This window comes from Carassius auratus, chromosome 36 (assembly GCF_003368295.1).
Source record: "Carassius auratus strain Wakin chromosome 36, ASM336829v1, whole genome shotgun sequence".
NCBI classification, from domain to species: domain Eukaryota; kingdom Metazoa; phylum Chordata; class Actinopteri; order Cypriniformes; family Cyprinidae; genus Carassius; species Carassius auratus.
The window spans coordinates 5,011,205-5,031,915 of record NC_039278.1 but is presented as its reverse complement, the minus strand read 5'-3'; the positions used below and the strand labels follow the sequence as shown (position 1 = coordinate 5,031,915).

Genomic DNA, 20,711 nt, shown 5'->3' with positions numbered 1-20,711 from the left:
TTGAAAAAGCTGTAAACTAATTCGACATTGCACAAGGTGCAAACAACCTTACGCCTGTTTCACACATTTTCCGTCTGCAGTGCGTATGCATATATTTTTTACGCACCCATGTAAACGGATTCCAGTAGCGTTCCAGGAGCGATGCGTTTGCAGCAGTGCAGCGATCGTTTACACAATGTTTACGTTTTTTTTTTTTTTTCAAGGTACAGAAACCAAATAATTAAATGTAAAATAGCACTGGATAGTCTTCAATGTAAAAATGAAATATACAATCAAACCTACATTTATTCAGACACCTTCAACATTTCTCACATTATTAAAGGTTTGCTATATATATCAAAAATTATAACTGGTATCTGAATGATTTTTGGTTTGACTACAAAGTAATGCAGTCAAGAGCTGTGAGTGATTTTCATTTTCATTTTCAAAGATTAATATTACAGCAGCCAGTAGCTAAATTAGGCGCGGTCACTTTAAGAGACGATGAACGCATTCAATATAATACACATCCCATTTTTTTCCTCAACTGTTTAATTTCACTGACAGTTTTTTCCAGCATAATTTCCATGGTTGATATTTTGACATATTTTGTATGTATTTGTGGGCACAAGAGCAAAAATAAGCAAATTCGATGTTCAAGTGTTTTGAGACGCCTTTCTCTGCATGAGCCCTGAACACCAGAACACGCGAGTACTGAATTGGGTTCTTTGACATCTTTTTGTTTGTTCAAACTGCGATTTGTATTTGTTAGTTCAGGTGCAGGAGGGACTTCGAGGAGAACTTCGCAGAAGAGAGCTCGGTTCAGTGTCGCTGTCCATGATACGCGGCTCTCTCTCTCTCCGCACCGAACACAGCGCGCGAGTAACCAGCTACTCTGTTCAGCTTTTCCGCGTCTTGTGTTTGGATGCTCAGCCAGGCGGTTATATAAAATATCAAGGTGAAAGTCATCATAGCTTGTTTAGTATAGACCCAGCTCCCAACCCAACTTTGAGAATAGATTAATGTCGATATTTTTTTTTTTATCGCCCGATAAGAGTCTCACAATAACGCAGCACGTTAACGCCGATAACGGCCCACCTCTAATTTATACATAATTTTTTTATTATTTTACAGATTTTACATTAATGCTTTCTCAGTGTAAAAAAAAATGATTATTTCCGTCAATAATATTTTAATTTGATAATAAATTTATAATAATCTCATAAATCGGTTAGTTTAGACTGGCAGCGCTGCTCTAGATACATTAGCTCAAGTGTGTTCCGTGCTTCAGTCTGAAGGTTCCGAACAGATCAGATGCGCGGCGTGGGACTCGATGAAAGAGATAAAGTGGACAAAAGAAGCAGTGAATTGTAGCTACATCACTGACCTGTTCAGGGATTAAAGTTAGGATATCAGTAGCACCCAGCATTCAGAGTACTGTGCTAAAGGATATCAATATCAATTGTAAAGTTCTAAAATACAGCAGAAATATTTGTATTATTTAAAAAAAAAAACTGATTTCTATTTGAATATCTGTTAAGCTGTAATTTACTCCTGTGTTTTCAAAGCTCATTACTCCAGTCTTTAATGACACCTGATCCTTCAGAAATCATTCTAATATGCTGATTTGCTGCTCAAAAAAACATTTACCAGTCTAGCCCTGATACAGTATATATGGATGTGCTGTTATGGGTTATCAGATGAGTGTAGACAAAATGATTTTTTATAGATCCAATATGGTTTATGGATTCTGACTATAATCTAATACTAATTTTGCTTAGGATTTATAAAAATTTATTACTTTTTGCTAGACAAGGTTAGACCAAAAGAGACTGTTGTTTTGAATGGAAGTCAGTAGAGGATATGAGCTGAATAAACTGTTTTGTGTGGAATCAGCTCTTCAACTAACAAGTTGACTGCTTGGTTGCAAATCTTCTGCCATGATGTGTCTATATATTTAGAATTTTCCAATAAAATGAGCTGCTTTATGAGTCACAAATTTATATCAGGTAGGCTTTATTTGTGGTTTGTTACAGATTTTAACATTTTGTTCATTTTGAAGGAGGCCCCAGTCACATTAATCCAGGGCCGGACCGTAGCATAGGCGTCATAGGCAGTGGCCAAGGCCGCAACATGACTAGGGGGCGCCACACAATATTTTTTTTTTTTTTTTTGAAATGCAAATAAATATAGGCTAGTTTATTATTAACCCATTTTGTTATAAACTATCAATCAAGTGACAGAAATCATGTAGTATATATATAAACTATATAAAATTAAGGGGTTTTAATAATTAAAGGGGGGGTGAAATGCTCATTTTCACTTAATCTCCTGTTAATCTTGAGTACCTATAGAGTAGTACTGCATCCTTCATATCTCCAAAAAGTCTTTAGTTTTATTATATTTATAAAAGAAAGATAGTCTGTACCATTTTTTTCTGGAAAAACACGAGTGGCTGGAGGCGTGACGTGTGGGCGGAGCTAAAGAATCACGAGCGCCAGTAGGCTTTTGCGTTGAGAGCGATAGTGGAAGCTGTGACATTACCGTGAGGAAAAAACCATCATCCAAATCAAACCATGGCTAACAGTCAGATTCAGCGTATATTTATGATTTAGAATGAGAATCAGATCCCGAGGCTGAAATTGAACAAGAGCAGCAGCAGCAAAGTCTACAGCAGGACGTCTCTATGTGGTATGTATTGAAACTGTATATATTTGCTTAGCGGTTTTGGAAAATGACTAAGTTCCACTTTATGTCGTCTTTTTTTTTTTTTCTTTAAAGGTATACATGTGGAAAGTGCAGTTTGATGCCAACACCGCATGTTGTTTACTTAATGTGCTTACGCGCCAATAGTTAAGTTAGCAACACTGAGATATTTGAAGCAGTTTTACTCACCGCATGCGGTTCCAACACACGATCGTGACCCTTTATCGTTGGGACTGCATCATCCTTAAGAAATAAACTATACGCAAATCCGGCGTCAAACTGGGCAAGCATCTTAGAAATGCAGGGAACAAGCAAAAACACTTGCACAACTCCGTTGATGCTCTGTAAAAATAAACTCCATCCACTGGTCCCTTAATGCTGTTTTTTTTTTTTCTTTGATAATCTGTGCAGGGTTGTCTTGCCCTGGCAACCAAAAACACACTTCTTTTGTGACTTTTCGCGACGCTCTCGCTCTGATCAGTGAACGTCTGTTGTGCTCTCAGTGCTCTGCTATACGGGAGCGCGCCCTCTTCCGGCAGAAGTGCCTTAAGACCCATATAAGGAAATTCCGCTCCATCTAACGTCAAACAGACCCATACTCGAAAAAACAAACTTTCCGAAACTTGTGACAAACCGGAAGGAGTATTTTTGGAACAAAAATACTCCTTCAAACGTACAACTTAATTGTTGAAACTTTGTTTAGCATGGGAACATGTTTAGCATGGGAATCCAACTCTTTAACAGTGTAAAAAACTCAGTATGCATGAAATAGCATTTCACCCCCCCCTTTAATGTTTTCTCTCAAAATAATGTTTAAGAGACATTAGGTTCTCCTCTGTAATTGTTTTAGTACAATAAAGCCACATTTAGTGTTTTTTCTCTTAAAGTGTTTTAGAATGACCCTTAAAGGTGGAACTGTAATGACCAACAGAATGAAAACAAGCATTATCGCTCCTTCCTCTCTGAACATGATCATCTTTCCTGTCTGAAACGCAGCATAGACTATTTCAAATCAGGACTCATTTGCCCCCTGCTAGAAAGAAAGTGCAAGATAGCTAAAGTGGCTAGACTGGACGGGGTGTGAGGGAAAGAAAGAAAGAAAGAAAGCAGGAGAGCGAAACCTGAAGATGGCCATCTATGATGCATCAGTGGAATCCCGCTGTTAACATCCAGACATTTAAAGAAAGCAATTTATTCCACTGCATTGCAAACTAGCTGCCAAAAAGGTCTATGCCATCTGTACGATGATGCTGTAGGACAACTAAAATCTGATTCATTAATATAGCACTGTTGAGATCTTGACCATGTAGTCATGATTCTGTGGCATTTATTGATGTAGGGGTGGTTTGGTTACACTGACATTTTACTGTAAGAACAGATCATTTGTTTTTGAGTGGAAAACTTGCATCAAACTGTCTCAGTGAGAAGAGCTTCATATAAAATTTGAATATGACAGAGTTAGTGTTCTCTCTGTGTGAGCTCACAGAATGAATAATAACTTTAATGCTATTCAGCTCTTCAGTAGAAGAGGCCTTCAAGCTTTCTTGATTCACCCACAGTCCTCTGGAGCGAGTGTCAAGGGTACATCTGAATACCCTTAATCAAATTGTGCCACCTTGTCCCCCATCCGCTCTCCCTGTTGACTCTAGGTCACTTTTTCTGACTTGCTGGACCTGTGATGATATGAATTAATTCAGTATGATTATATTTTATTACTTTATCCCCCTTTTTCAACAAATTGATATTCGTCAGCCACCCGGAGGCTAGTTCTCACAAAGTAACCTCTCTTGTCTGAAAGACACAGTCTGTCGCTGTTACTTTCAATGGACTGTATGCATGATCCTCAGTGGCCATCACAACTTCTGCCGCCATGTTAGGAAATGAAAAAAAAAAATGAAGCACAAAATTAAAGCTTAGGCATCCCATCTATATATATATATATATATATATATATATATATATATATATATATATATATATATATATATATATATATATATATATATTAGGGCTTTTAAAAATAGCGCGTTAACGACGATGTTTTTATTTAACGATGTTTTTCGTTAATTACGTCTAATTAATTTTTTAACGAATTTCACGCATGCGCAGTGTTTCAGGTTATTCAGGTCAGGAAAGTCTCGTCGATCTCTGAATTCTCAAGATAGTAAAAAACAGCGGCGAGCGCCGCGACGAAAACACAGAAGAAGCTTAAGGTTTTACCCCAGTTACTCTCAAATACATTCAAGCCAAGCTCGATAAACAGAGATGACTTTGGTAGTTGATACGCTGGAGCTTCTTCCTGTTATAGCGTCCTGTGTTTCACACTGCGCATGCGCAGAATGCCTACATGCAATGCAGCGAAAATTACAGCTGTTTGGAAAAGCATATGCATTTTTACTTGGTTTTACTGACACTTGAAGCCTTCAGAACGTGAAAATATCGATCCGTATTGTTGCAGAGCAAATGAACACCTCCCAAAAACAAGAGTGCCCAGAGTGCTGCTTATGTGATGGTGGCGCATGTTTGTGTTTCTGAGTTCATTCTTTCGAGTTTCTCTACGCATAATTTCATAGATATGTGGCTATATTTAACCACTGGTTCACCTAAAACTCTTACACTATCTGTAGTTAAATGGCATGGTTTGATATAGTGCTCAGGTAAATTTGATCTAAGTAAATGTTAAACTTTTGAAATTCAGAAAAAAAAGAACCACATATTGATGAATCAAGACATGAAAAGTATGTATCTGTGTCCTGTTATTTATCTTTTGGTATGCATTTCAGAAAAAAATGGTTAGGATTCAGGTGTAATTGCAAATAGTGATTAATCCTGATTAATCCACTGAAAATTCTGATTAATTTGATTAAAAATTTTAATCATTTGACAGCACTAATATATATATATATATATATATATATATATATATATATATATATATATATATATATATATATATATATATATATAAAACACAAGAGTTATTTTAATATTTTGACCTCCTGAGGTTGAGGATTATAATTTTGTGATGTTAATTTGCCCAGTTTCACTGACTATTTGTTGAAAAAATAATATAAATACAAGAATTAGAAGACAGAGTCTTATTTTGCAGTCGAAACACGTGGAAAGTGCTAATAATGACAATAGTGAATAAACAAAGCAAATCTCCTAGAAGCAATGCTGTGTTTCTGCACTGTTTATTCACCCATCCATCTACACTAATGGCATACAGTGTAGCAGTAGCAGATGCGATGCTGGGTTCCTGTGTGAGGAATTGTGTCATGTTTCTAGCAGGCACTGTCAGGCTCGCAGGCGATGACTTCCCATGTGGCGGCCGTGTCAAACGAGCATCCACCCCAGTCACACAGCAGCGCTGTTCTACATGACAGCAGCATGTTGACAGTCTTCACACTTCCCCCCATTTTTCCCTGTTTCTTTCACGCTGTTTTCACATTCAGCCAAGAGACAAGGCATAAAAGATAATCTGTTATCAAAAATAATTCCGACCTTATATAACACTGCATCATGAATGCTGCCTCGGCCTCCGAGACACTGAAATACATAGTGGGCATATGACACTCCTTTTCACAAGAAATATTCGCGAACATTTGTTCCCTTCGACATGGATGCCATTCTGTAAAAAAAAAAAAAAAAAAAAAAAAAAAAGGTGGCCACTACTGATGGAAATATCAATATCCAGGCCATGAGCTTGGGCTGATTTTCTCCCAAAGCCCCTGCTGTGAGCAGAGGGGAAAATCGCAGGGACCGAAATGTCACCACGACCTCAAATTGTGAGGTGCTGCTCATTAGAGAGAGGGAGAGTGACAGGACATAAAGGCAGGTAACATTTGTGAGGAAAGATTTCATTAGAAGCTGTCAAAATCATAACAGTCGACATGGAGAGATGCCAAAGCTTGTAATGAGCCAGATACCCATCAGGGAGTAAAGAGGAGTCTACAGGACACGGGAGAAATCACAATTTAGACACAACATCCCTTTGACGAAATGTACTGCACGATTGGATTTAGCTGGCTATTTGTCAGATAAGTATTGTTTATGTATATACACATGTAACATATATATATATATATATATATATATATATATATATATATATATATATATATATATATATATATATATATATATATATATATATATATATATATATAATTTTTTTAAACTTTTTTTATGAGTTTTTGGTCTGTGCTAAGCTAATACAAGTTCAAGATATACTGTAATCTGATTTTATTATTAAAAAAACAACAACAACAAAAAAAACTGTATATCAGTGTTACTTAAGAATTTAGAGTGACAGATGGTATAGTTACTTACTTTAACAAATACATCATGTAACAAATCTAATAGTTGATTATTATTTTGTATTATTTTAAGTTGTGGTTTGTCGTATAGCGATAAGTAACCTGATCATGGAAAGTGTGTAATTCCTTCTGACCAACTGATGTTTCTCGTTCTCTCTGGTAAAGCTTTTAGCTACATGATGCATGTTTTCTAGCCTGGGGCTTGTTTAGCCAGGATTTGTGAGAATCCTTGTACTAGGCAGGGATCGGAGAAAGCACTCATATCACTCTGTGCCCTGGTATACATCCCCAAGTGTGGCTAGAGGATGTTTTCCTTTGAGAAAGTCCTCTCTGTGCTACAGAAAAACAGACGAGAAACAAAAAGAATCTAGACCCAAGCCAACGTGCTTTGTGAAAAATAAGGGAAGAACAGCAAAGTTTACTGGCACATATATGTTTGTTTGCTCTAGTTTTTAAGGAGTTTTTGTCAGTGAAAAGTGTTTTTAAAAGGAGAGACTTTAATTCTGAATAAATCGCACTATATGTTTGTTGGTACATCATCCTTTTTTCTTTTTTATAACATACATTTATTATTTATGAACAATAAGATTAGTAACATGCGATAGTAAAGTGTGTAGTCAATATGGCTTAAAAGAAAAAGAAGTCTAATAAAAGTACATATTCATTATGTTAGTATTTACTTAAAACTGATTAAAAATAAATGATTGCATTGAGAATCTCATGCTATTCACCATTGGAAAAAAATGTATATACAAGTAAAATTTCCAAAGAGGTAATAATAATAACCATTAAAATAATGTTAAAAATGATTCAAAATGTAAAAAATGAAAACATCCTAAAACAGGCTGTATTTTATGTAAAAATCCAAATATGCCATCATGTCTTTATCCTTATTTGTTTTTATTTTATTTTTATTTAATTTAAAATTTTACATAGAACATGCTTTTGTGAGATCCGCACCCCACTTAAACATAACAAATTGGGCTGTTTTTCTCTACGATTTAGTGGATTTTAGGTAATAGCGACTCTTTCCCAGGTGTTTCCTGCTGTAGTTATCTATCTGGGGAAAACAACAACAACAAAACATATCTCTCCTTAGGCCTTTCAGTGGGTAAATTACCCAGCCTCATAGAGTCAAATGTGTTCCCAGCAGAGCACACATACATCTTCCTAAGATCTCAACCGAGTATGTGATTATACTCATCAGCACTTATTGCTTTCTGCCATCCTGGGCACACTCAAAGCTCATGATACTAATATGCTTTTTAGCCATCCTTTCCTATAACATTTACACTGGGAATGACATGGAGACCATTCTCGTCAGATATTGGTGATATTCCTTATGGCACCTTAATGAGCATTGGAACTCAAAGGAGAGTCTGAGAGAGGCTTCTTGACAAATGTCAATGAGTCTCGGCAGTCGGGTGTATCCTACTGGAGCACTGCATTAAACAGTGGCCATGCATGAGGTAGCAGTTTATCAGTCAGAGGTGAATAGCAATCGATGTGGGCATAAGGATGGATATGGAAATGCTTTTGTAGGCAGTTGAACGATGATAAATCAATCTTGCGTGTTATGACAGCGGAAGAGCGCATGATTGTGGAGTCTGTTTGTGTGCGTGTCGCTTCGTACTGGACACAGGATCAGCTTGAAGTAGGTGTGGTCATGCAGAGGATTTGTGCTGAACCCTGCTGCTTTTGATCAGTAGACTGGAACCTGGTGGAGAGAGAAAGACTGAGTTAAACCCAGCTGTGGAGGTCACACCGAAGGTTCCAGCAGGGGCCTTAAACCCCTCTCAGGGATAAAATGACAGGCTGGTGAAGGGAATAAATGCCCTTTGCCGCCTCAAAACATTTCCAGGCTTCAAGAGAACAGATACATGTGTGGGATGAATAAAAGCTTGGCTCATAATGGATTGATTTGATGAGATATACACACGGGCATCCTGCTATTACAGAACGAGAAGGGCTTTTACATGGCGAGTTGATTACATAAAAAAAAAAAAATTGAATATATTTTGCAGTAAAGTTTGCTTTTAAACCCTCATTCGGGGAACATTAGTGCACGCTGTATTGGTATTCCTCAATTGTCCCATTGAGTGGTTTGCTCCAAACCTCTAAACTAAAGTATTCACACTTTGGTAATTAATTTGGCCCAAAACACCTAGTATACAGAAGCAAAGCAAAGACCTTTGCTTTAAAGCTTCTTTTTCTCCCTTAAAACATGTGACACACCAAACCAATGTAAAATAACAAGTGGTGACGAAAGCTGACTTGTAGCCTGGGCCAAAAAGTTGCACATGTACACAGCCAAAAGTCAACTAGGATGGACATTCTGTGCCTGTTTGAGAGGAAATACATTTCTATACCAGCAGGTGGCGATAGTCTATATTGTTGATTCAAAAAGGGGCAATCAAAACTAAGACTGTAGATATAATACCGGCAGCGCTTGTTTACCATTTTGAATATGACTCATGTTGACCAATTGGTCTTCATTTTCTTCATTCCAGATAGCCATGATGTTATGCAAATGTATATTTATTCATTATTATTTGTTTATTTTTTTAAATAGAAATACTTAGGTAAGATTAAGCTTAATTATAAAGTAAGGGTATGTGAAAATGACTAAAAACGCTGCATTATGTATGCCAAGGCAATAGTTGACATTGTCACTTTGTAAAGAAACTCTATGTGCCTGTATTACATGTATTTATTTTTTACAAATTCTAGTTTACATAGAGGCGATAATGGTAACGTTTTTAAAAGCTTTCTTTGAAACCCATTATAAAAAGTTTGCGTTTTCTGCCCTCTAAAACGTAAATGAACATCCAAAACACATAAGAAACTGTTCAATGCTTATTTAAAAACACTCTGCAACAGCTAAAGTCTGTCTACACTGGTCGCGACAAAGCGACCGTTGAAAATAATTTAAATATTTGAAAAGTCATACATAGAAAGCAGTAGCAGTTTTCTGTCAGGAGTTTGTCGTCTCGCACTGCTCCACATCCAGTGTAGACAGCATCACTAATCATAATGAGATCTATATTGTTTTTGTCGAACTGCGTCCAGTGACACGGTGTTAGAAGATCCTTCTATGTGCCCTCTTGACCTCATCGTTTGCTTACTTTCATTTTTAGTCTAATGCACTGGTTTGCTAAGCTGAACAGCCAATCAGATACAAAACTGGTCAGATACAAAACATGTTTTGTACTGATGGTTAGATTAACTCTAAGCCAGGCCTCGGTCAGGCCTGATCTCTGCCTTTGCCTGTCTGCTTGCTCCATTCAACCCCTGTCCCTCATGTCAGCTAGAGTCTGGGCGATGCTTAAATTCTCCACCCTACATAATGAAGACTGCTCTCAAAGCAATTATCTACTGATAAAAATCATTCTGTGTAATAAGCTTCAGAACTATGAGGCTGCACGACAGGGATATTGAGGTCATTTTCATTATATTTGATGTTATTGTGCGAGCTTAATTGTGGTAGTTGTGTTGTCGGACAAGGATTTTGTCAATTTATGGTCTGTACTTTCTATTTATTATTATTTTTTTTCTTTGCAGGGCTGCTTATGGTGATTAAAACACTTGCAATTATTTCACAGATATACAATTTATAAATTCTGATTTATTTTTATTTAACTCTAATAAATTATTTTTTCTGCTACTGGGTCAACTTCAGTGAAAGTATTATTATTATTATTATTATTATCAAAATTACTGCATATTGAAATATGGATACATGGGGTAAACTGGCATAATGGAACTTGCCATTAAGCAACTGTTAAACAAATTAATGAAACATCAAACAGCTTGCACCAACCTGACATTTATCTTGTTTTCACAGAATTTGGTTCTATATTTAAATTGAAATCAATTTGCAAATTACCTGATTAATATTTTTACTTTAATTTTACCTTTATGTGATGACAATGAATGTAATTTTTGATGTAATCGGATGTTTTTTATTTTTTTCCCCATTTTCATTCATTTTTTATAAGTACAACGCAGGGTGCTGATCGACCTGATTCATTGCACTGAATATGTATCTGTTGTTGTGTTTAGCCACTGTTTTTATATGCAAATGCACAATGTTTCTTATTTTTTCACAGAAAATCTGAGTGGAAGAGCTTCAAATATTAACAATGCTTTTTATTCAAAACAGCAGCTGTCGTTTTCAACCCATTTTTGGAGTAACAGAGGTCTTGGCCTAGACCAGAAAACACGGTGCTTCATCAAAATAAAATGGACGCAATGCAGCACACGGCCCTCTACATTCCCCTGTGTGGTCCATTAGAATGTGTGGGTCATGAGTTTTGGACCCAGCTGTCTGATTAAATGGACAGATTGACTTCTGACTCAGAGCTGTTTCATCCCACAATCCTCCTGCACCCCAGCCCACCCACCACACACAGACACCATACACACCCCTGCATGTGCACGGAAACCTTTGGCCTTATTTTAAACGTGCTTCCAGCATGCACAAGTTCATCCGTGTTTGGTGTATGTCTGTGTGTGTGAGTGTTTCCTGCATTATTGAGTCTGAACCTATATTACTGAAAACAATAAGCAAGAAAACAGTATTAATCTTCACCGGCCTCTGACTTGCGTTGTTATTTTGAAGATGCTATTTCTACAGAGCCTCTCTGTATTATTAAAAAGCAAACTGTGAGCTTGTAGATTCTTGTTGATACTTGCAAATATAACCAGTCAAATTAAACCAGATATGGTCTGTAAAATGACCCGCAGGTGTGAAATAACAACGCAGTGCATTGGCTGTTGAATGTGTTTGGAAGATGCTGTTTATTATTGCTATGCAAAATGGGAAACATGTTTAAACTATTCTGACTGTCAAAACCCAGCATTGAATAGTTAGCCCTTTTAAAAACAGCATCGGTCCCCTTGATAAGCAGGCAAGAAATATTTCTGACTTGAAATAAATATCTTATTTTGAACTGTTACATGAATCAGTAAGGCAGTGAGGAGTTTCTTTTGTGCCTTGCAACTTTGTAAACATCTAAAACTGTTTTAATATTTAGCTTAGATCTTCCCTTCTAATTATCTTTCTTTCTTTTTTTTTTAAATACACTGTCGTTTTTAAAAGCCAATGATTTCAATGCGAGTTCTTTGTGTCTCTGAAGCACTTTTTGAAGGTTTATTTGCTCTTGTATTTTCTCTCTGCTCCATCTTTTCCATTCTTGATCCTAGGTCCTCTTTCAAAGAAACAGAATGATGATTTAGCTGATAATGACGGTGCTGAGGATGAAGGTATTTTTACTTTTTTTTGATGCCAAACTGATGCATGACAAGGAAGCCTCCAGTTTTTTCCTTCTTTGTTTTTCTTAAATTTCTTGTCCTTTTTTGAGAGTGGAGTTTTTTTTTCTCTTGCTCGTTTTTTGCTGGATGTGTTTTGTCGTTTTTGCTTGATGTGACCTGTCTCCCGTCATTCCAGATACACATAACTGTAAAAAAAAAATTAAATAACCCTTCATAGGTTTTTGCTTGAGTATTTTTTATTATCATTTCCTTTTAATTTTATATGTTGCATCTCACCTAAACAAACCAAAAACATGCGAACAAACTAATAATCCTAATATTAATTCTTAACACCCTTTTCATGATTTTTCAACCCTTATATAGTTGAAAAAGAATAATTCTAAGGTAACCCCCGTTTAAAAAAGAATCTCTTCAATTCAATTGAAAGCCTTCTACAAAAATTTCCTATGCAACATTGTATGTTCCTGGAATCCAAAATGCCACGTCTGCATATCCATCAGACTGTGCATCAATAGTCATTACTGTCCAACCGTTGAGATGACTTTTAATTGCCTGATGTTTAGTGGTTGTGCAAAAATCTATGGAGATGCACAACAAATTAACACATCGATTAAATGCCTGAGCTGTACACCGTAAAAGGGGTACAAAAATCTAATGATAATAATCCCTTAGTGACTGTATGTGATAAAAGCATTTCATTTCGTGCTCATGACAGAACAGAAGCCCAGTGAAGACTGCCTCCTGTATAATCAAATGAAATAAGAACCAATTAGAGGAGGCTAAAACCAGGAAAGAGCCTGCTCGCTTTGATCTGCACATCAAAAGATTACAGCAACACAAATATACAGTGTGAATCCCGCAGAGTCTCTTGCATGAACTCTCTTGAAAACCGACGGAGTAATCCTCTTAAGCAGGCCTGAGGATATACATTACTGGGAAGACACTCATCGCCAGCATCGGCCACAAACTTCAGCATCTTCAGAGGCCTTCAGGACACTCACAGCTGACCATCAAGTGTATGTCAAAGCTTCAATGGCAAAGTCTCGCCAAAACCAGGATCTTCCTAATGACTGTTCACATGGATTTTCAGGTCTAGTAAGATGTCTCCAGTGATCAGCTGTTCCTTTGAATTGTAACAACGGTATGCTACAACTTTTTCTTTTCAGAGATCTGCCATAAATCCCAATGTGGCCCATTGTGTGAGCCTCAACCTTCCTTGGTGTATGTACATCAGCATTGGGAGGCTATTTCGAAACCATTACTCAATGGAGTTACATCATCATGGAAAGTAGCTAACTGCATTTAAGCTACTTTTTTTAATGAATGAATGAATGAATGAATGAATGGATTAACATATAAAGTCACAACTTTGGACCTGAACAGATAATTGCAGATGATTTACTTTAAAGGAAATTAAACTGCACATGAAAAAGTTTTAAAAAGTCATGAACAACATTGTTTTGCTATTAATGATCTAAACCAGGAAATTATTTGTGAATGCTACGATACAAAAGAAGAGCTTAAAAGAATGCGTTTTGTTACCCCAGTTTGCTCTGCTATGAAGCTTCACGTGCAACACAGTGTTATTAGTAGTGTAGTGCTAGCTTGTTTACTACAATACTTGTCGTTATCATGCTAGCTTGTTTGCAGAAACCTACTGTACACTGTTTTGACTTCTAGTGTTAACACGAAACGTAGCCGTGGCTTTGCTAGTTAGTAAAATGTTTGTGGCATCACTAGTTTCATTAATTTACTCCCAAAGTACATTCCTGACGTCTACTTAAATAATTCAAACATATACTGAAAGAAAGTTAAATGCAGTGTGTCAAAATAGTCCAAGCTCAAAGTAAACTGACAAAGTGTGCTTGACATCAGCTCTTAGGTTTTTGAAAACCTGAATCAGACGGTAGTTAAAACAGGACATACCTAGAAACAGCTTGACCTAAATGAACAGTTTTCATCAAGTTTTGCTTGAAAGTGTCTCAGTAACACTTTTTTATTCCAATGCATGAGTGCAGTAGTGTAGCCAAACGAGCTAAACATTTAAGTAAACACGTTTATTCAAATTCCTGAGGCCTATCTACGCATGCTTTTTTGCTAAGTGGAAAAGGGCCGCCGTTTGGCTCTTAGACAGCTGCAGCTGATAGGGCTGAGAGGAGACACAGAGCGCACATTAATTATGTAGACATAATGCTACCTTATTACTGCACACTGCTTATACCAGCTGCCGTGGCATCGCGACAGTTCTCGCCAACCAGCTCCTCTGATTTTATTTCATAGATCCAGTAATTGGCTTGATCACATCAGTGGCCCACTCACAGATATTAATATCTATTCTAATTAGTTTACATTTTTTGTTTTTGATATAAAAGCTGCATACGGGCCATACACCGAGATCATCAATCATACAGAACACCAAATGGCAAGGGATTCTCCAGATATGACTATTTGCTGGAGATTTACTAAAGCAAACTATCACCAAAATCAATAGCCACTTTTGACACGTTCATTAATCTGGCACTTTAGTATGAAGGGTACAACGTTTATTGACTTTTTCATGTAATCTGTGGCAAAAGGCCCAAGAGACAATGTAAGTATGTGGTCAAAAATCTGAAGAATTGAGTTCAAAAGAATCTCCAAAGCCGTGTGCCTGTTTTTATCCTTTCAGTGGTAGTCAGTTGGGTCCAAAGTAACACAATGTATGGACATAAAAATATGTTTTCAAAATTATCTTACTTAAACCCTTGAAAGAGCATGGTGCATGCATAGGTCTCTGCCAAACACAGCTAAGCATTTTTAAGTCAACATAGTCAAGAAAATCTCCAGTCATGTCTTCATTCAGGAGTAACGTTTTGGAAAAAGGCCACAGTACACTGGATATCTCATTGCCATTTGACATGACATTTATAAAAAAAAAAAAAAAAAAAAAAACTTAGAAGACTACAAACAGATGGGTTTGTGCATGCACACATGAACTCTGGCCTGCTGATGAAAAGTATTTCTGTCAGTCTGAATGAAAATGACAGGGATCAGTGGAGTATTCATGTCTCTGAGGAATCACTTCCTGTCATTTCCTCCTTCTGGACACTGATAGACTGGGCTAGTTTACATTCTTCTGGGGCTCATGGGTCATTCAGGTCATTCATCAAAATGACTGTAAGATATTAAAATCGAATTAATGCTTAATTTAAAAAAAGCCACTGGATTTTATATGAATCTTAAGATCTTTTTTAAATGATTAAAGCTTAATGAAGCACTTTTTCATACACAAAGCCACAACACTGCCGGGAAAAGAAACGATGGGAAGGGAAGTGGTGAGACATGAAAAGGGAGGAGATGAAGAAGATATGGTCTGATAAAGAAGAATCTATTGAGTCTTGTATTTTGCGAGAGGAAGACCAAAGGGATGGAAAATTCCAGGAAATCTCACACTTAGTATATTGCAAAAGAAGAAAATAAAAGACAGAAAGAAATTGAATTGAGACCAAAAGAGAGAAGATCAGACATTACATGTCTGACAAAGAGGAGAAGAGATGGGATGAGGAGGTGAGACGAGAAAAGAGGAGATTGAATGAGAAAATAAAAGAGATGAGAGAAACATTTGGACACCTGAATCAGAAGAACACTGCGAATCTCACTTTGAGCATTTGGGAAGAAGAGATTAGACAGGGCAGAAAGGGACGACACAAGATGAGACAACATGAAGCATTACGTTACCTTGAGAGGACAAAAAAGGGACAAAGCAAAATTTAACACTGATGAAGAAGAACTACTGTATTGTGTGCAAATCTCACTTTAAGCATTCTGGAAGAGAGGAACAGAAGCGATAGGACAGGACGGGCCAGGTGAGACAACATGAGACTAGAAGAGACGAGACAAGACGAGGAGACATTACGTTGCCTGACAGAAATAAACTGATTGTGTGTTTTGCATTGAGCAATTTGAAAGAGGAAATGAAACCGAACGGGAAGGAACCTCAAAAAGGAGTTAACTGAGATGAGAAGAGAAACAAATGAAAATGATGTCAACTGAATAAAAAAAATAACTATTATGTGCACATTTGGCAAGAGGAGGTCTGGGTTAGGGGCCTTAGGAAAATTGTTTTAGAGGATGATTGGTTTTTTCATTAGTTTTTTATTTATTTATTTATAGCTTGTTACAAGACATCCCTGAAGCATGTCCATGCATACCCAATAAAATAACCAGGATTTATGTGAAGGCTTTGCAACCATGATGAAATGGCACTCTCCCTCAACCAAGACGAAAGTTATCATCTGCATCACATTTGTATTTTGAAAATACCACCCTCTCGGACAGAGACCATTTTCCTAAAGTGGATAACTTTGCTAAAGCAATGTATGGAAATGTAAAAAGGTGTGCCATTTTCATTGCTAAAAGAAAAATGGGATCTGAGAAGATGAGGTGAAGACTTGAGATCCCCTTACTTTAAGTTTGCCCAACTTGTTTCTAAGTCATGTTTCAAAACCTTAGTTAATTCGAAATATTACTTCAGAAATAGAATGCCCATTTTAATTCTACTTTTTATTACTGAAAGGCCCATTAAAAAAAAAAAAAAAAGATATAATCATTAAAAGTAAAAAAAAAAAAAAAAAAAAGTAGCCGGAATTTTTCCGATCACCAGGAACATGACATTCATATTGCATAGGAAATTAATGAGCTCATTTCCAAAACTTGATCTTGTCTCAGAAATAAAGCCAATGTGGCCAATTTGTGCAAAGTGGGAGCCCTCGGCTCTGAATGCATTTCCAGCTGTCTACAGTGATTTGTCATTTAATAATTTCTATCCTCCTTTTTCCAGACATTCGTGAAAGTGGGAGCCCCAAACCGGTGATGGTTTTCATTCATGGAGGATCATATATGGAAGGAACAGCAAATATGTTCGATGGAAGCATCTTGGCCAGTTACGGCAACGTCATCGTCATAACCGTAAACTATCGGCTTGGTGTGCTCGGTAAGCAATTGGATTTTTGCTAAACATTACCCAACATGCATCAGGGTTCCCGGTCAGTGTCCTATGCGATAAATTCTGAATGGCTTGTTTTACCTTTGTTTCTCTCCACTGAGGTACAGTTTTCCTCCAGTGAAAGATGATTTAGTTGCCTGTGAATAGCCTCAAGCTCATAAGCATAAAGCAGGTGGAGTGGCAATGTTTTCCACAGTGGTGCGCAAGGATGAAAATGTATTATAGAAAAGTTTGCTGTAGTTGTACATGATTTAAGGCGATAGTAAATACCAGAACTATCAAGGCTTTATGGCCTCCCAGTTTCAATCACAAAACAACAACCTCTAGACTATTTCCTCATCGCTATTCCTCTACCTCTGGCAGTTATCATTTTTCAGTGCAACGTATGCATGGAAATAGCCTAAACTGGGTATTTTTACTTGATGGAGATTGCGTCAAGCAAATGGCATTGGCTTTATAAGATTTGTTTATTTTCTCTAAGATGAGATGTTTACCAGACTCCAGTTGTCTAGATATGAAGCATCTGTCACCAGAGGAAAGTTAAGTGTTATTTTGATGAAGTATCTATTATAACAGCTGCTTTTCTCAGATTGTGTCATCGTTATTTGAATGTGATGTTCTTATGCATATGTATCATGTTCATGATAAATCAGTCAGTGTTTTCTCCAACTTCAGTGACAGATATTATTTCTGATTAAATTGATGGAAACTTTTATTTCTCTAACAGCTTATGGAGAAATTAACCCTTAACTTAACCCATCTGTGCTGTCAACCGTCATTTTCAATTTTCAGTCTGATCAATTTCATAGTATCTTAAATACCAGCTTAGTGTTTGAGTTGGTTATTGGCTGATTATTGGGGAAATTGTCACTGTGATTTGTCTTGCAGGTTCAATTTGATCTTCAGTAGTAATAGCATGAAAGAGTTACGCAATGAATGTCTGCCATAGAGATCACTTGTCAATTAAATAAGAGTTATAGCTCACTATAACTCGTGTCCTGTTCAGTTTGTGGGATGTTTGTTCAAATAGGCTTGTTAAAGAAACATTAGCAGGTGCTTCCAGTCTTACAAAGGGTTCTTATTGTCAGTTTAATGTTGGTGTTCAAATCTGTACAGTAAAAGTCACCATTTTGACCAGTAATGGGATGCTGGAAGATGCTAATATACTGGTTGCATGAGGCACCTGTTAGTGTGTGTCGTTAGCCTGAGCTTCATGAAAATTCAAGAATGAATGCCTGAATTCTGAAATTAGCCTCAGTTATTTGCACCAGAATCATCACAGTATACGTCTCCGTTGGTAAATGAGGCGCAATGTGATCTTTCTTCACTAATGATTCAGCTTCCAGCCATCTTCCCTTAGTTGCCCTTAGCTTTTTATAACAAATCCACTGCTAATGATTAGCTTTTTTTTTTTTCTAGCTAAGGCACACAGATCCATTAGGGGGTTTAAGCATGTGCCCACATGCCTCAACCCTTAATTTATTGTTGCAATGTTTTTCTCAGGCTTGTGTGGGGTTCGCCTAAGCTCCGGAGCAGCCTCTGGGAAAGGTGCTGTAATGGTGAGAGGGCCTAATGGATTATAGCACTGCACACAGTCTGAGTGTCATTATCAGAACTGTTGTAGATTTATGGAGCGAGTCACTTTCGTCATGCTCCCCTGAATAAAACTGCTCTCCGACAGCTAATCAGCTGGCATAAGGGCCTGTTTTACCGAGTGCCACCATCATATCCCAATTCTCTTTACCAAAAATATCCTTTAAATCTAGCCAGTAGCACAAAGTGTTAAACCTAAAATAGCACCACACCAATACGGAATAGATAACTAGAGTTAAGGTGTGGTTACGTTAGCAATGTTTTGACGAGAAACAATTGGTCCATTGTCCATTTATCAGTTGTTTGGAAATATATGCTCACAGCTCACAAACTTTGGGTGACTTTATGTCCCAAATGTCCGAGTTTTGGCTTTGTTTTTGTTGCTTCGTGGCATGTGAGAAGGTTGGATCTACAGAGAACGGTCAAAGCAATGCAAATGCACATACTGTACTGTAGCCATAATGTAGAAGGACTGTAGAGAGCATGTTAATAGGAAAACCAAGTCAAAACCCAGACATTTTAGGCAATTTAGAAGTCCTGGCCACGTCTGGGAAAATGAGGATGTATGGTATGGTTACCCTAAGTTACTTCCACACCAAACACCATATGTTGGCGAACGCAGTTCATTTCCATGACCAACTTGCCTGTTTAGCTTTTTAACAAACTGAATTCTTATTGAAATGACTTTATTTCACCAGTGAAATTTCACAGAGCAAAGGTAAAATGTGACTTTCGATAAATTTAGCTAGCAAAAAAAAAAAAAAAAGAAATCTGCCAAATTAAATCCACAACCCTGCTAAAACCCTAAGCAGGTTTAAGATGGTTTTGGTTCATTTAAAATAGTCCTGTCCTTGCCAGGCTGATGTTTAGCTGGTTTCCCAGTGCCCAAAACACCTATGTAACTTGCTAAGGCCTGATGATACAAGAACACTAGCTGAGGCAAAATACCCTGAACATTTTTATTAGAAAAAAAAAAAAAAAAAAAAAACATGAATTCACAGCAAATTAATGTCACATTGTGTCTACTGCTTTTTAAAACCCATTCTGTTTCTTCTTGTTTTCTTTTTCACGCACTGAGATACAGTAGAACTGTTAACTAGATCTAAATGGCTTGTGATTTGAGTCACTAGCACTTGTTAGTCAGTGTGAGTGGTTGGCTAGATGCTGCACTGGTGTAAAACAGATGTAGTCAACAGCAGAAATGTGTGTGTTCGCATGCCAGTTAGTTCGATTGTTTACTTCTTGTCAAGACTTCACTACATTGCTCACCTTGCAATAATTGGTTTGCTGTTTTGCTTTAATCATTCCAAGTGGCCCAGTGTTGAGGATTATTATTTTTCATGCTTATTAATTTTCTTCTCCCTTGAAACAAATACCCCTGATGTTTCAGTTTCATTAGTCTTTCGCTTTCTCCAACCTCCACCTCGCTCTCGCTTTCTCTCCACGTTTTTGACTTCAGTGCTGCATCCTTTATCACCTTATCTCTCTCTCTCTTGTTCCCCTCAGTCATATGCTTGCTTAAGTGTAAGCGCGCCATAGGGTCTTTAAAGAAGCATGTATAATGTCTGACCCTATTCAGGAAGCAGTGTGTCTATGGAGATGCTTTATCGGAGGGTGTTTACTAATCTTAACAAGCATTAACAGCTGTGCCTGATCTCAGCTGTCTTGTGTTGAGTTGGCTGTTCAGTTTACTCATACTTTTGATCTAGGAAACTACAGTCACCTGGAATCCCTTGAAAGGCATAACAAATTATGTGTGTATCTATTAATGATTGTGGACATCTTTTCATAATATTAATAATACAAAATAAATAAACCAAAAATAAATTAATTTAATTCAAATAACATTAAACATA

At 37.0% G+C, this 20,711-nt stretch overlaps 1 protein-coding gene across 5 annotated transcripts in view; it reads left to right on the top strand.

Annotated features, from left to right (window-relative positions):
* nlgn1 (neuroligin 1) overlaps positions 1 to 20,711 on the top strand; it is a 242,022-nt gene that overhangs the window by 102,969 nt on the left and 118,342 nt on the right. For 4 of the 5 annotated variants that reach the window (XM_026220933.1, XM_026220932.1, XM_026220931.1 and 1 more), the window contains exons 3-4: positions 12,210 to 12,269; positions 17,098 to 17,250. In XM_026220933.1, the coding sequence (XP_026076718.1) occupies positions 12,210 to 12,269; positions 17,098 to 17,250 (213 nt within the window). The remainder of the gene's footprint in view (positions 1 to 12,209; positions 12,270 to 17,097; positions 17,251 to 20,711) is intronic. The other variant, XM_026220934.1, reaches the window with a different exon arrangement.